The sequence below is a fragment of the Stenella coeruleoalba genome (assembly GCF_951394435.1).
Source record: "Stenella coeruleoalba genome assembly, chromosome: 13".
NCBI lineage: Eukaryota > Metazoa > Chordata > Mammalia > Artiodactyla > Delphinidae > Stenella > Stenella coeruleoalba.
This window is the reverse complement of record NC_137159.1, coordinates 68,906,397-68,919,504: the sequence shown is the minus strand read 5'-3', so window position 1 is coordinate 68,919,504 and position 13,108 is coordinate 68,906,397. Positions and strand designations below refer to the sequence as shown.

At 43.0% G+C, this 13,108-nt stretch overlaps 1 protein-coding gene across 2 annotated transcripts in view; it reads right to left on the bottom strand.

Annotated features, from left to right (window-relative positions):
- Positions 1 to 12,900, bottom strand: part of IFT172 (intraflagellar transport 172) — a 42,024-nt gene extending 29,124 nt beyond the window's left edge. The window contains exons 1-15 of one of the 2 annotated variants that reach the window (XM_079941585.1): positions 12,709 to 12,900; positions 9,994 to 10,137; positions 9,301 to 9,413; positions 8,831 to 8,870; positions 8,460 to 8,525; positions 8,169 to 8,248; positions 7,863 to 7,950; positions 6,811 to 7,025; positions 5,787 to 5,910; positions 5,280 to 5,375; positions 4,208 to 4,369; positions 3,799 to 3,852; positions 3,454 to 3,557; positions 3,194 to 3,279; positions 257 to 369 (exon numbers count right to left, since the gene is read on the bottom strand). In XM_079941585.1, the coding sequence (XP_079797711.1) occupies positions 257 to 369; positions 3,194 to 3,279; positions 3,454 to 3,557; positions 3,799 to 3,852; positions 4,208 to 4,369; positions 5,280 to 5,375; positions 5,787 to 5,910; positions 6,811 to 7,025; positions 7,863 to 7,950; positions 8,169 to 8,248; positions 8,460 to 8,525; positions 8,831 to 8,870; positions 9,301 to 9,413; positions 9,994 to 10,137; positions 12,709 to 12,747 (1,524 nt within the window). In that variant the 5' untranslated portion in view covers positions 12,748 to 12,900. Of the gene's footprint in view, positions 1 to 256; positions 370 to 3,193; positions 3,280 to 3,453; positions 3,558 to 3,798; positions 3,853 to 4,207; positions 4,401 to 5,279; positions 5,376 to 5,786; positions 5,911 to 6,810; positions 7,026 to 7,862; positions 7,951 to 8,168; positions 8,249 to 8,459; positions 8,526 to 8,830; positions 8,871 to 9,300; positions 9,414 to 9,993; positions 10,138 to 12,708 lie in introns of those variants that run through there. The other variant, XM_079941586.1, reaches the window with a different exon arrangement.
- Positions 12,901 to 13,108: the final 208 nt, after the last annotated feature.

Here is a 13,108-nt window from a genome sequence, read left to right as displayed (position 1 = left end):
AATATTAAGAGAGACATCAACTCCCAAATTCCTCTCTTGACTTCGGTGCCATCATGACACAGCCTCCTGAAGGGTAAAATGGGATGGGTGGTGATAGCAGATACAAAGAATGTTGATTCTTCTGTGCCTTTTGCTATGCTAATGGCATAGCCCCAAGAAATTATGTCCTATCCTGCCTCCCACAGTCCCTGCTGGCAGCTAGTACCACATCCTTTATGGACCAGTCTATGGCTAAGGCCTTAGCAACCCTCCTCACACGAAGTTTCCGGTCCCTGAAGAGAAGCTTGTGCCCAGTCTCGTTAAGTTCCAGCCAATCCACACGGCTCTCATGGCTGATGGTGCCAATGTTGTAGCCACCAATCAGGTCCACTAGAGAGTAAAGGAAACAGGGTTAATCACATACAAGGTATGAGGTGGCCTGTGAAAGTCTGGCTTTAAGAATGTTGCGTTAGTCTAGAGAATGTCACTCAGGAATGTAAATGGGCAGTACAACATAACTTTGCTAAGATGCTGTATTTCTTCTAAAATTATAGAGGTTTTGTTTAACTCTGCAGTTATTAACTCAAAAGATCCAGACTCATCAAGAAATGTGATTCTTCTCTGGGACTCTTGGAGTTGTCTCAGAGCAGGTCAGAACTATGGAGCAACTGGCTTCTGTTCTCATGACGAACCACAATTAGAGCAAACACACCAGTGAGAGAAAGCTGATGAACGAAATGACCCTGGTGATCATACGTGCTCCAAGGAGTTACCTGCATATCTGAGTGGCAGTGATATAAGAACACTGAGGGACAAAGAGTGGTGAAGGCACACAGACAAAATAGGAGGAACCTCTAACTAAAGTTAGGCTGGTCAGTGCAGACGATGAATATTAGTTTGGTCTGAATTTCATAGGCAATATAAGAAACAATCATGCTTAGAACAGACCACTCAAGGTTGGCTAGGGTGCTTTCAGGGAGTCTCTTGAACAAAGCCCATTCACAGGTCTTATTGATATACATTATCAACAAGCAATGTGCCTGCTTTTGTTACCTACGCTTAAGCTGAAGACCAAATGCCAGCAGATGTCCACTACTGGGAAGACCAACTTAAAAATGAATTTTCCTTTAATTAAAAAGCAAAATGATAAATCCATGTTTTAATGCCCCGATTATAAGTACAACCATAGAATGCTAGAGCTGTGGGGACCCTATTTCTGTGAGCACCCTGAAATTACACACAAAATTATGCATGTAGATATTTTTCTGGGAAAGGATCTATGCTTTTAATTAGACACTCAAAGGGGTCGATGACCCAAAATGGTTAAGAGAAGAACTCTGTCAATGTACATTGAAGATAAGACCTACAGAGAGAGGTGACTTGTCCAAAATCTCACAGCTCATTACTGCTCAGAGAACTTAGGCCACTGGAACTTAGAACTTAAGCCACTGGACTGTATTATTATTTCTATTATAGATACTTAACATTTCTGAGCTCAGCAACTTCATGTGAAATAGAAAGTTCATGAAATGTAAAAATATCTTAAGAACAGACCCATATGTATATGGAAACCTGATTTATGAGAGATGACATTACATACTAGTGAGCGAAGAATGGACTTTCGAGCAATGGTTAAACATATGGAAAAAAAATAAAATTAGATTCCTACCCACATTGTGCACAAAAATAAATTCCAGGTAAAAAGCAAAATTTTAAATGCCAAAATACAGGAGGGAGTAGGGAGGGATTTCTTAAATAAGACCTCAAAACCCACAAACTATTTATTAAAAAGTGATATACAACACTGTAAATTGAATCATACTTCAGTAAAAAAAAAAAAAGTGATAAAATGGACTACATTAAACTTAAAAATGTCTAAATACTAAGAAATGCTGAAAAGGAGAGAAAAGACAAGCCACAGGCTGAGACAATCGCTGCAATGCAAATAACCATCAAAGCCTATACACACACACACACAACTCCTTCACGTAAATAAAGAAAAGACAACCTAATTTTAAAAATAGGCAATGGATGTGAACTGGCAATTCACAGAAGAAATCCAAATGGCCAATAAACAAATGAACAAAAAAATTAAAACAATGAAATATATTTTCATATACATCAGATTGAGCCAAATAATGAAGTCAGGAAATTTCAAGCACTGGAGAGGAAGTGCAACTGTGACTGCTGGTGGGAATGTAAATTGGTACAACCTCTTCAGAGAGCAATCTGGAAATATTTTAGTGAAATTGAAGATGTACCTCTTTCATGATTCAGCAATTCCATGCTGGGTATAAACCTTAGAGAACTGAAACACTGTATCAGTGAAAAACTAACAAATGTCCATCAACAGAGAAGAGAGAAAAGATCCAAGGTAAAAATAATGAAACGTGAGGATCTGACAGAACTGGGTATGGGTACACAAGTAATAATAATATTATTATTATGAACAGCTAACATTTATTAAGCACTTATTATATACTAGGCACTAGTCTAAGTGCTTTTCATATGAAGTAGGTCCTATTTTTATCCCCATTTTGTAGATGAGATACATTTTGTAGATGAAATTGAGATACAGAAAGGTGAAGTAATTTACCTAAGATTACACAGGTAGTAAGTAGAGAAGTGGGGAGATTTGACTCCAGAGCCCTGTTCTTAATACCTACACTACCTGGATATGTTATTCTCTAAACTTTTTAGAGAATACCATGCTATTCTTTATACTTTTTTCCTATGCTTAAAACATTCCATGATAAAAGATTAACTATTAATATATACAGTACAATTTATAAATGTGAACATTTGTGAAATGCACATAAAGTCTGTCATCACTACTTATTAATGACAAACTATACAGAAAGTAAGGCCCCTTCCAGTTCTAAGAATCTGTGATCCTATGAAGTCTAAACAGGAAAATTCTTAAATTTGCTAATGGTTCTTTTCTACAATTCACAATTTTCCAGCCCTGAGATATGTGCCTAGAGAACGTGAATAACTGTATGGGCAGCCTATACATCCCAATGCCTCTGCGTCTAGACTTCTAGATATAGACATATGGATTTAAACATTTCACGTATCCCCTGTAAGAATGAGGTCACACATTTACCCGATGCCTCTCAGATTCCTGGATTCTCCACTGCACACAGTCCTGTGACATGGAAGTGCTTTATAAACATCTATTTTGTTATTACAATTATGAGAGAGTCTTACTCACCTATAGCAATAGTCTTAATATCAACAAGATAAGCCAATTTCTTATTATCCTCCGTTCCTCGCTGGCGCCTCTCATTAATACGGACACTGAAACATGAAGGGTCAGGTGAGGCAAAATGGGCTTAGGTAGCTGGGATGTTTAATAGGAGCTCTGAAATACCATACGGGATGAAGATTTTAGATTAACCTGAGGATATAGGAGATAGAAGTCAAAAGGAATTCTTTTGGGTTTCAAAAATTTAGAGAACCTTGTGGGGTTACCTGATGAGATGGGGGTTCATGAATTCAGTACGTACAGAACCCAGGGTATCATTACTCCCATATTCCACCAGGGTTAGCTCTCCAGCATTGAAGATCATGCATACCTGGGGGTGAACGGAATTGTTATACAGTGGAAAGATTACATGAAGAAAGAGAAAAACAGTCGAGGGAGGTGTACCATGAGTTCAAAGTGACACCCACCTTTCTGTTTATTCTATTCCTCTGCCTATTTCACCCTCCCACTTTATCTGCTGTTTTCTCAACCCCTTGCCACTTGCCATCCTGCTACACAGAAGCTAGAAGGAGGCTTATCAGGACAGTGATGGTGAATCAAGCTCTACTCACATTTTCATTTTCAAAGAAATACTTCTCATTGCCACCAGATCCCTGCCAAGCTACCTGTTAAGGGGGGAAAAGACATAAGGGACAATGTGGATAACTATCCAAGATGATGCTGAAAGAACAGGGTGGGATGCAGAGAGATGGAGTTGGGGGAGGCTTTGACATTGCACAAAAGAGATGCTATGTCAGATTTTGCCCTAGTCCCTATGCTTCTGGGAGATGGTGTAAAAACAGTCCAACAACGGTGATTCATATTCCGGGATTCTAAGCCTCCCAGGTCTCATCCCCTGAAGCCAGGTCCCCAACACCAGAATGTTAGAGCTTCCCATGGAGATCTTCCCCCAGGGACCCTGGCTTGCCTGAGTAGCACCTCAGGACGCCCCATCCCCACCTCTCCATTTTTGGTTCCTACCTCACTAAGGCGATTAGTGTTCAGGTCCCCCAGCAACAGTGTGTCTGACGTGTGGGCCACCAGGTAGCGTTCTTTTCCCAGGATTTTCACCTCTTCCACCTCATAGCCATAGTGTGACTTGAGTACCACTCGGGTCCCCGATGAGAGGTTCTTCACAATCACCTTGGCAGGAGACGAGTCTGAGCTCCCCAGGCTTCCCCCAATCCGAAAGAGGGGTGAACATGCTGTGCCCTTCGCCCACCTTCACAGGGCTAACTAAACAAAGTATCATCTTTTTTCCTTGCCTGGCCTAGGATATTCTTGGTAAAAGGGACACCTCACATTTACATAATGCTTTACTATTTATGAAATACTTTAATATATTATCTCTTTTGATGTTTATAATACATACGATTCTGAAAGTTCCACTGGGTTAAACCACTCTCCCTATGTTCCTGTAGCTCTTTGTACAAACTTCTATGATAACTTTACCACAGTGTGCTGTATTATTTTCTGATATGTCTGTCTCCTTTGCTAAAATGATCTTCTCAAATAAGGGACAATGTATTACAGATAACTATCTTTGAATTCTCAATGCTTAACAGTGCTGACACATAAAGAATGGATAAATATTTCTGGAGAAAATGGAAGACTAAAGGAATCAATGAATAATAAATGAAGGAAAGGAGGGTGGAGGTAGAGAAAAGAGAAAAGTGGGCTCAGAAACTAAGAAATGAGCTTGCAACATCATACACAGTGAGTTCAGAGGCCTTAGAACAAAAGAATTCAGAATTACAATCCTATTTATCAACTTCCCCAGTTGCCATCCTATAGGCAGTGAAGTTTTAAACCAGGAAGGTGTAAATGGCAATCTCTGTACCCCTTAAACCTGGTGGTTAATCCTTTTCTTACAATAAGCTGTAAGAACTATAGCAGGAAAGTTGCCAGAGAGTTGCCCTGACACATTCTATTCCTCAGAACAGCTCTGCCAGAGGTTGATTTGACTCTGTGCTGTGGCCAGACCGCAGGGAAGTACTACAAGGATGAGTGAGCCATGGCAAAATCTCAGTGTGGCAGGCTATCAGCCGCTTACCTGGCTAGGTCCCACATACGTCAGCTCAAACTTATTCTTGTAAATGCTCCTTCGGAGGCAGCAGTCAAACTGTTCCACTCCACCACAGAGTGTGCCCTGGAGGGAAAGTGACAGCATAAAGGGTAACACACACAGTACGTAGGCATGTAGAGGGTATTTAGAGATACTCTCAAATCCTAGGTTCTAGAATCTACAGAAGAGTTGGCAGTAAAAGGGCTGGTAGTTTTTGGAAGTACCAGCAGGAAAGAGGTGGCAATTGCAGGACTCAAGAGCATCACATAGTGATGGGATATAAGGGAGAAATCATCCCTGCCTATAAAACTCTTGTCCCATGTGGCCTCCAATAAGGTATGCATTTCTCTTTCCCCTGTAACGTCAGAGTTTTAGGTTGTGGTCAAAAGGGAAGAGGACATTCTCTAGTGTCAGGAGAGGGTGCTTTAGGATAGGTGGGATTTTTCTTAATTTGAAAAAAGTCACCAAAGCAGAAAGGGGTTACTAGTCACACACCGCACAGAGTCGTGAGCCATCCCGCTTCCAGGCCAAGGCAGTGATGGTGTATAAGTTGGCAATCTCCTTGGGCTTTGCCTCTTCCCAGATGCTTCTTCGAGGGCTCCAGTTGAGTACCCGAAGTCTGAAATTAAGTATGTGGCTTTTAGAAGAGTTGGAGGCTGAGAAAAACTGAAAATGGGCCTGTAACGGAAGGAAATTAGTCTTGCTACATCAGAGAACAGAGGAAATAAAAGAGAACAGACAAGTTGGGAGGTGTAGTAGGAGAGGACAAAAGTGTTCAAAGGAAGTAAATTGGGAAAATCAAGTCAAAAGTAAAATGGGGTAAGAGAGATAGGAGTGGAGAAAATAAAAAGAGATTGTGGCTGGTGAGAAAAATGAGCTGTTAGCGATAGAGAAATATGGAAAAAGAAAAGAGAAATGGTAGGAGTCAGAGAAGAAAGAAAGGAAGAGACAGACACACATGAGACTGAAGGGGACAGAAAGACAGGACTGACAAAGCTGGGGTTAAAAGCGCTCCAAGGAAGAGATGGAACCCAGACTCTAGCTATTTATTCACCGTTCCATCATTCATTCATTCATTCATTCACCAAACATTTGAGCACGTATTATATACTAGATGCTAATCTAGGCCCTGGAGACTTAAAAAAAAAGAGAATAATAGGCCCTCTTCTCAAGGGCTCTTCAATTTAACCAGTTAGATACAAACACCAAACTATAATATAATGTGATAAACACTAAGCCAGTGGTCTGAAAAGGGGCAAAGGGAGCACAAAGAAAGTGGAGATGAATTCTGCTGTGGAACCCCGGGGAGAGGCAGAGACACAACAAGAGCATGGTGCACCTTGGAACTGCCGACACGCCAATGGACGGTGGGAACAGGAAGAGGAAAGTGCACGAATTAAAACCTAAGAATCACTTGATTCTGATCCAGTCTCCCACTCTGGCTGAGAAGCAAAACTGGACTAAAGAAGAGTGTACACAGGGAAAGCAGGCAGAAGCTGCAACTGGAAAGGAGACCCACCTGTCATAACTTCCCAGCACAACAGACTGGCCCCCAGGACTTGCTGCAGCTGTGGTGAACTCCCGTTCCTGAGGGTCACGGCTATAGTCAAAAGTTTGTAGCACGTGGCCTTCCTTTCCATAGGCCACAATCCTCCGATCACAGCCTGCAGCCACAATGCTGTTGGTTGCCCAAGCCAAGGCATAGGGTGGGCATGGGTGGTTCACCAACTTCCCCTAAGACAGAAGTAGAGGGTTTCAATCACTCTGACTCTGAGGACTCCACCTCAGAAACTTCTCATTCCTAGCATCTGACACACTCACTCTGACAACCCTGCCCTGCAGGAATCTTTCTCCCAACACTTTCCCACCCTAACACATCTTAACCCGAAGACGTCACAAATTATCTTTCTGTCTTACACTCACGCACACATCTTTTATGACATATATACACACTTACTGATCTTGTGTTCAAGAGGGAACCTCAAAATACGTGTGTCTGCAGATCTTTAATATTCACCTAATAAGGCCCCCCCAAAGGAATCTGTCCTACACATTAACCAATACCATATAGGCCCACAGGGAGCATATGGCCCCTTTATTTCAGGAGGGATACATTTAATGATTACACAAGTAATTCTTAACATAAATGATTCAAGCAATAGAGAATTACATAGATTAAAACATGAACCTTCCTTTAATCCCCCATATTTTCCCTCTCAAGAGTAAACAACCCTTTTTTTCTATGAATTTATATACATAAATATATATTTTACATAAATGAGAATAATTTTCACTTTTCATTACCCTCGGAGTCTTTATTTCTCTTTGCCTCAAGGTCCCTTCCACCTGATTCATCCTTTCCCATAAATATTAAGCTCTGGCCTCCGAAAAACAAATCCTCTCTGTGGCCTCATCCAGGTGTCTCTCTGCCTGAGGTCTCATTCCTCTAGCCTCCTCTCCCAGCACCATGATCTAAATTCCTTAGATGTCCAACCTCCTCTCGGAGAGTTCTTGGGATTTCCTTGCTCTGGAATGGGATCTCCCCCATTCCAGAGCATCCTTTATTCATACCTGTGACTCTCCAGAGCCTTCATCATCAAAGAAGTACCTAACAATGGTGCCATCTGCATGACCAGAGAGAATTCCTTTCCCAGAGCAACTAAAAAAGGGGAAAAGGAGGAAAGGAGAGAAATACAGGAAGGCATTAGAGCATCCTGTCTCAACAAGAAAGTCCCCTTTGTCTGTCAAACACTACCCTACCTGCGGTTCCTGCTACCAGCCCTCTCCATCTTTCATACTATGGTCCCCCAGTCCAGAGTCCCCTATAGCTTTTCCTACCATTTCCAAGCTTTTGGGATACTGCTCTTCCTTACTCACTTCGTTGTCAGGGACACCACGTAAGAATCTGTCCCATAGATGGTAGATGATTTATTAGTTTTGGTGTTTGCCAAACGAACCTGAAAATGGGAGAATGGACCAAAGTCTGGTTAGGCTACTTTCAATTTCACCCAGGTCCTAAGGAAAGAAAAAGAAAAAAACAAAAACTGTTCCCTGGGTAGTCACCCCAGTACACAACTTGACCCTAAGGGAGAAGACTAACCATATACCTCTTTCCAGAACCATTATCCCCATGCACAATATCTCCTGTATTTCTCTTCCCTCCTTTACCTTCCCTTCAGCCAGTCCAAAGACAATGATGTATTCTGCTGGCCACTGCAGACAAGTAACAGCACTCTGTAAGAAAGAAAGAATGAAAAGGATAAACCTGTCTATGTATGTTAGCACTTTGATAACAACCTGAGCCTGAACATCCCACCACATGCCACCACTCCAACCACCTGTAGGGAAGGAGAGGAGGGGACACAACTGGGCTCTAAGGAGGAAAGCACAGGGGGATGAGCAGCCAGGCAGTACCATTCACACAGTAGGAAAAGTCAGAGCCAGATGTTAACAAAGGCAACTTCTCGTTGTATTTATAAGCGGATATACTGATACATGCTTGTTCATCCTAATCTCCCAGGGACTGGTTTGAACTTTACCGTCTGGATGAACTTGTTACAGATGACTTTCTTGTCACCCCTGTCAAATAAAAGGAGGGAAGCATATTACAAACCACTTCCACGAATAAACGGGCACAAATGATGCTGGGGGAGGGGAGGAATTGTAGATACCTTCCCTGGCCCGCTAGTGTTTCCTACCACTCCATAGAAGCCCTCAAAGGAGCCTGAGTAGCTTTGGAAGAATAACAAAGACAAAACATCACTCCAGGCTCCCCAGGATCTCACAGGGACTCCTTGTTGATCTAAGACTGACTCTTCCAGGGATGGGATCATAGAACACGTGGTGCACGCAAAGGTAGGGAAGCTACAACAACGGACTCCAGAGGGCCTCTGCCTTCCAAGCCCCAGCTGGCTCCTCAACCTCTCTATTCCCCCCTTCCCAGTGAGGCATTTCTTCCTGCCTTTCCCTTCTTCTCCGCGACACCCCATCTCCCAATCTCTATCCTCACCAATCTTCTCCAATCTTGTAGACGTAGATGATGTTGTCAGTCTGTCCTATGGCAATCTTGGTGGAATCAGGAGAAAAAGCCATGCCCTTCACCATATAGCTCTTCCTGCCATACTAAGAGTCAAAAAGAAAAAAGGAAAGAAAAAGAAGTAATGAGTATCCTTAAAAGGGAAGAAAAGGTGGACTTCCCTGGTGGCACAGTGGTTAAGAATTTGCCTGCCAATGCAGGGGACATGGGCTCGAGCCCTGGTCCGGGAAGATCCCACATGCCGCAGAGAAACTAAGCCCGCGAGCCACAACTACTGAAGCCTGTGCGCCTAGAGCCCGTGAGCCACAACAAGAGAAGCCACCACAATGAGAAGCCCACACACTGCAACGAAGAGTATCCCCTGCTCGCCACAACTAGAGAAAGCCCTCACGGAACAACGAAGACCCAACGCAGCCACAAATAAATAAATAATAAATAAATAAATAAATTTTTATATATAAAAAAAGAATACTGTGCTCTAATCTACAAAAAGAAAAAAAACAAAGAAAAGGTGCCTGTGTGACTGTAGTGGGCTTGAGGGCTTTATACTGAGAAAAGGAAGGGCGGGCCATTTCCTATGCCTGTGGCTAGGAAGCAGGATAGGAAGTTTTCTAGATTTATAGGGTCCCATCAACAGGTTAAGGTACACATGAACGTTCCCTTCACCTTCATGTCGGCTGGTTTGGTGGAGAATTTATCTCTTCGCTCCCCATGTTCATCATACAGCAACACCACTCGGTCCACTGCGCAGACAGCAAATTTGGCATTGTTCTGGGACCATGCCATGCAGGTGACCTTTGCAGCTCCATCCTGCAGAAGCAAAGGGGCAAAAATAAACCCAGGTGCTGGTCTAGAATGCCAAAAGCATTTCTAGTTCCATTACTTCTAGTGTGACTCTGGTCAATTTTCCTTCTAGCACAGTCCTTAAAACAAAGAGATCCCCATAATCCGTCCAGGTCTCCAAGGCCATAGAGCCCCGGATGGTGAGAACAAAGTGCTTCTAGAAACCCATAACGCAAATGCACTAAGAGGTGGCATGGAAAATCAACTGTACCAATGTGTCCCTGCAGTGGCCTCCTTATTCCCTCATTCCCCAGGTCTGCTACTGAAATAAATGCAAAGTTTTGGTCTTTAGCCATTCATTCAATTAATGTTTTTTGAGTACCTTAATAAAAAAGGCACTTGGCCAAGGGCTAAGAGAGAGACAAAGAGCAAAACATGGTCCCTGCCCAAGAATCTAATAAGATGGTACAAAAAATGGGAAAAGCCCCATAAGAGAGGCACATATAAAGCACTGTAATAGTTTGGAAAAGTCTGAGATAATTTTCCACTTAAACGATCAACATTAAGCTTTGAAGAATGGATACAGTTAGGTAGGGAAATTACCTGAGGTAGAAGGAATGGCATGAGCAATGGCAAGTTCTGGTCAATAAATAGTAATTTAATTTAGCTGAAACTATATTGTAAATAGCAGAATAGAGGAGGTAAGTCAGGAAAAACAGACAAGAGGCCAGTTCAACAAGGGTCTTTGAAGCTAGGCTGAGTTTGGGCTTATTTGGTAGGAAAGGGAGAGACAGTGAAAGTTCTGGAATGGGAATTAAAATAATCAGAGTTGTGACTTAGGATAAACAATGCCACTTTGGTTTTTGTCTTTTTTTTTCCTTAACAATCCACTTCACAGAAGCCCAAGTTAGAAGCGATCAACTCCCAGTGAATTATTCTTGCCATGTCTGTCCCTTCCACCACCAGCCCTGGTGGTCTGTGGTTCTGCACTAAGGATTTCCCTCCTTGAAATAAAAAATTTAATTTCTGCTCCAATTGTTTAACTACTTGGGCTCTACAGCCCTGGCTTAAAACATTGTTAATTTTTACTCCTAAACTACCCACTTCCAAAGTCAGAAGTAAAAAAGGCATTTTTCATCAAAGTCCTCAAACCGGAGTCAGAAAATAGCCACACCACCACCTTTAGCCCCCTCCAACTCTTGACTAAATTAGGTTAGGAGGGTAGAGGGCTTATCAATTATTGCCAATCATCTTCCTTAATCATTTTGCCCAATCCTGGGCATTCAGCCCTTACCTGCATCATGACATCATCTTATTTTGAAAGATTGAAGGAAGATTTCATTTCCAATTATTCCATTAGGGTAAAGGAATTTTAGAAATACAGATTCAGAGAACAGTTTACTGAGCAATGAGCACACCTCTCTTTTGTTCTGATTTCCTTCTATTCTCTTAAAGCCACATTCTCTGTGAAGCCTTCCTGATTCTCATAATCAATCAATTCTCCTTTCTCTACAATATGTACCTCACAGGAGTGAGAACAGAATAATAGCTAACCTTTAACAAGCATGGACTAGGCACTTTGCTAAGTGCTTGATACGCATTATCTCATTTAATCTCATAACTGAGGTAGAAGCTATTATTATGCATCTTTTACAGATGGGGAAACTGAGGCACAGAAAGGTTAAGTAATTTGCTCAAGTTTACAAACACAGTTTAAGTGGCAGAACCAAGATTTAAATCCATGTGTGTCTGACTCCATAATCCACAACACTAGCTTCTTTACTTATGCTGCCCTGGTACACCTTAAACATTCAGTTATGACAGATATTCTTATTAGCTTTCTATTATTTTGTCCTTTGCATTTTGAATGTCCTTCTCTCGTCTACCAGTTTTCACGCTGCTTTTCAGTTTACAACGTTCTCTTGTGTATACTACTTCCTTTAATTCTTCCTCCTAACCCCCTAAGGCTGCGATTATTATTACTCCCGTTTTCCAAATGTAGAAGTTCGGGTGGGTGCTCAGAAAGCCTGTGTGATAAATGCTAAAGTCAGGGGCATCACATCATTTATTTAAAGTAGTGGGGCGCTAGGACTTGAATTCTGGCCTCCTGACTCCGAAACCCAGCTTTTCTTCACCATGTTCTAGGGCTCCTCCCTCAGTGTCCAGCCTCTTCTGAATCTGAGATCTTCACCATCAGAACGAACGGTGTGGTCGTTTGCACTCCTTTAGGTGGGGCTTACACCTAAAGCGCTCATTTGAGAGGTGTAGATTAATGTTCGTTGTTTACACGTGCGCCTCTGCCTCTAGTACGAGCCTCTTGAAGGCAGGGGCAACAGCTGAGCAAGTTCTGGATCCCCTGGAGCCCCACCATGGGACCTGGTACACAACCGATTCGTTAATGGAACGAAGTGAAAGCTACGGTGCTCAGCACTCCATCTCACCTACTCAACACTCTATGGACGTAGCAGAGTCCGAATCACAACTATAGCCTTCGGTCTTCTGAACACAGTAGGCGCTCAACGTTTTTAAACTTCAGTCCCCCACTTTTCTTGTAACATTAAGGCGGGCGAGGGAGGGAAGAAGCACGCGACTCCTCACCTGAGGGCTCAGCAGGGTCCTCAGGTGCTTCAACTGCATGACGAACACCTGTCTCTCAGATGCCAACAGACAGCGGACAACTCCCGTGGTTACCTGGACAACCCGCCACGCAGCCGCAGCGGCAGCCGCTGACGCAGAAGCGACCTGAGCGCGACACGCGTCGCAAGGTCACCGCGTAGGTTCGCAGCGAAGCAAAACAGAACCCGCGCAGCCGCAGTGAGGTCTAGGGCGGGACCCCACGCGCGCAGAGGGCTTGATGAATCTCTCCTCGACCAATCCCATCGTGGCATGCAAACCCAAACTCCAGCCACGCCCACAAGCCTTCCGCAATCTCCGGGGTCCTACGTAATCGTAGTCTCTCTAGCTGTTCGATGTACGTAAGCGTGGCTGAGTGCCTTCT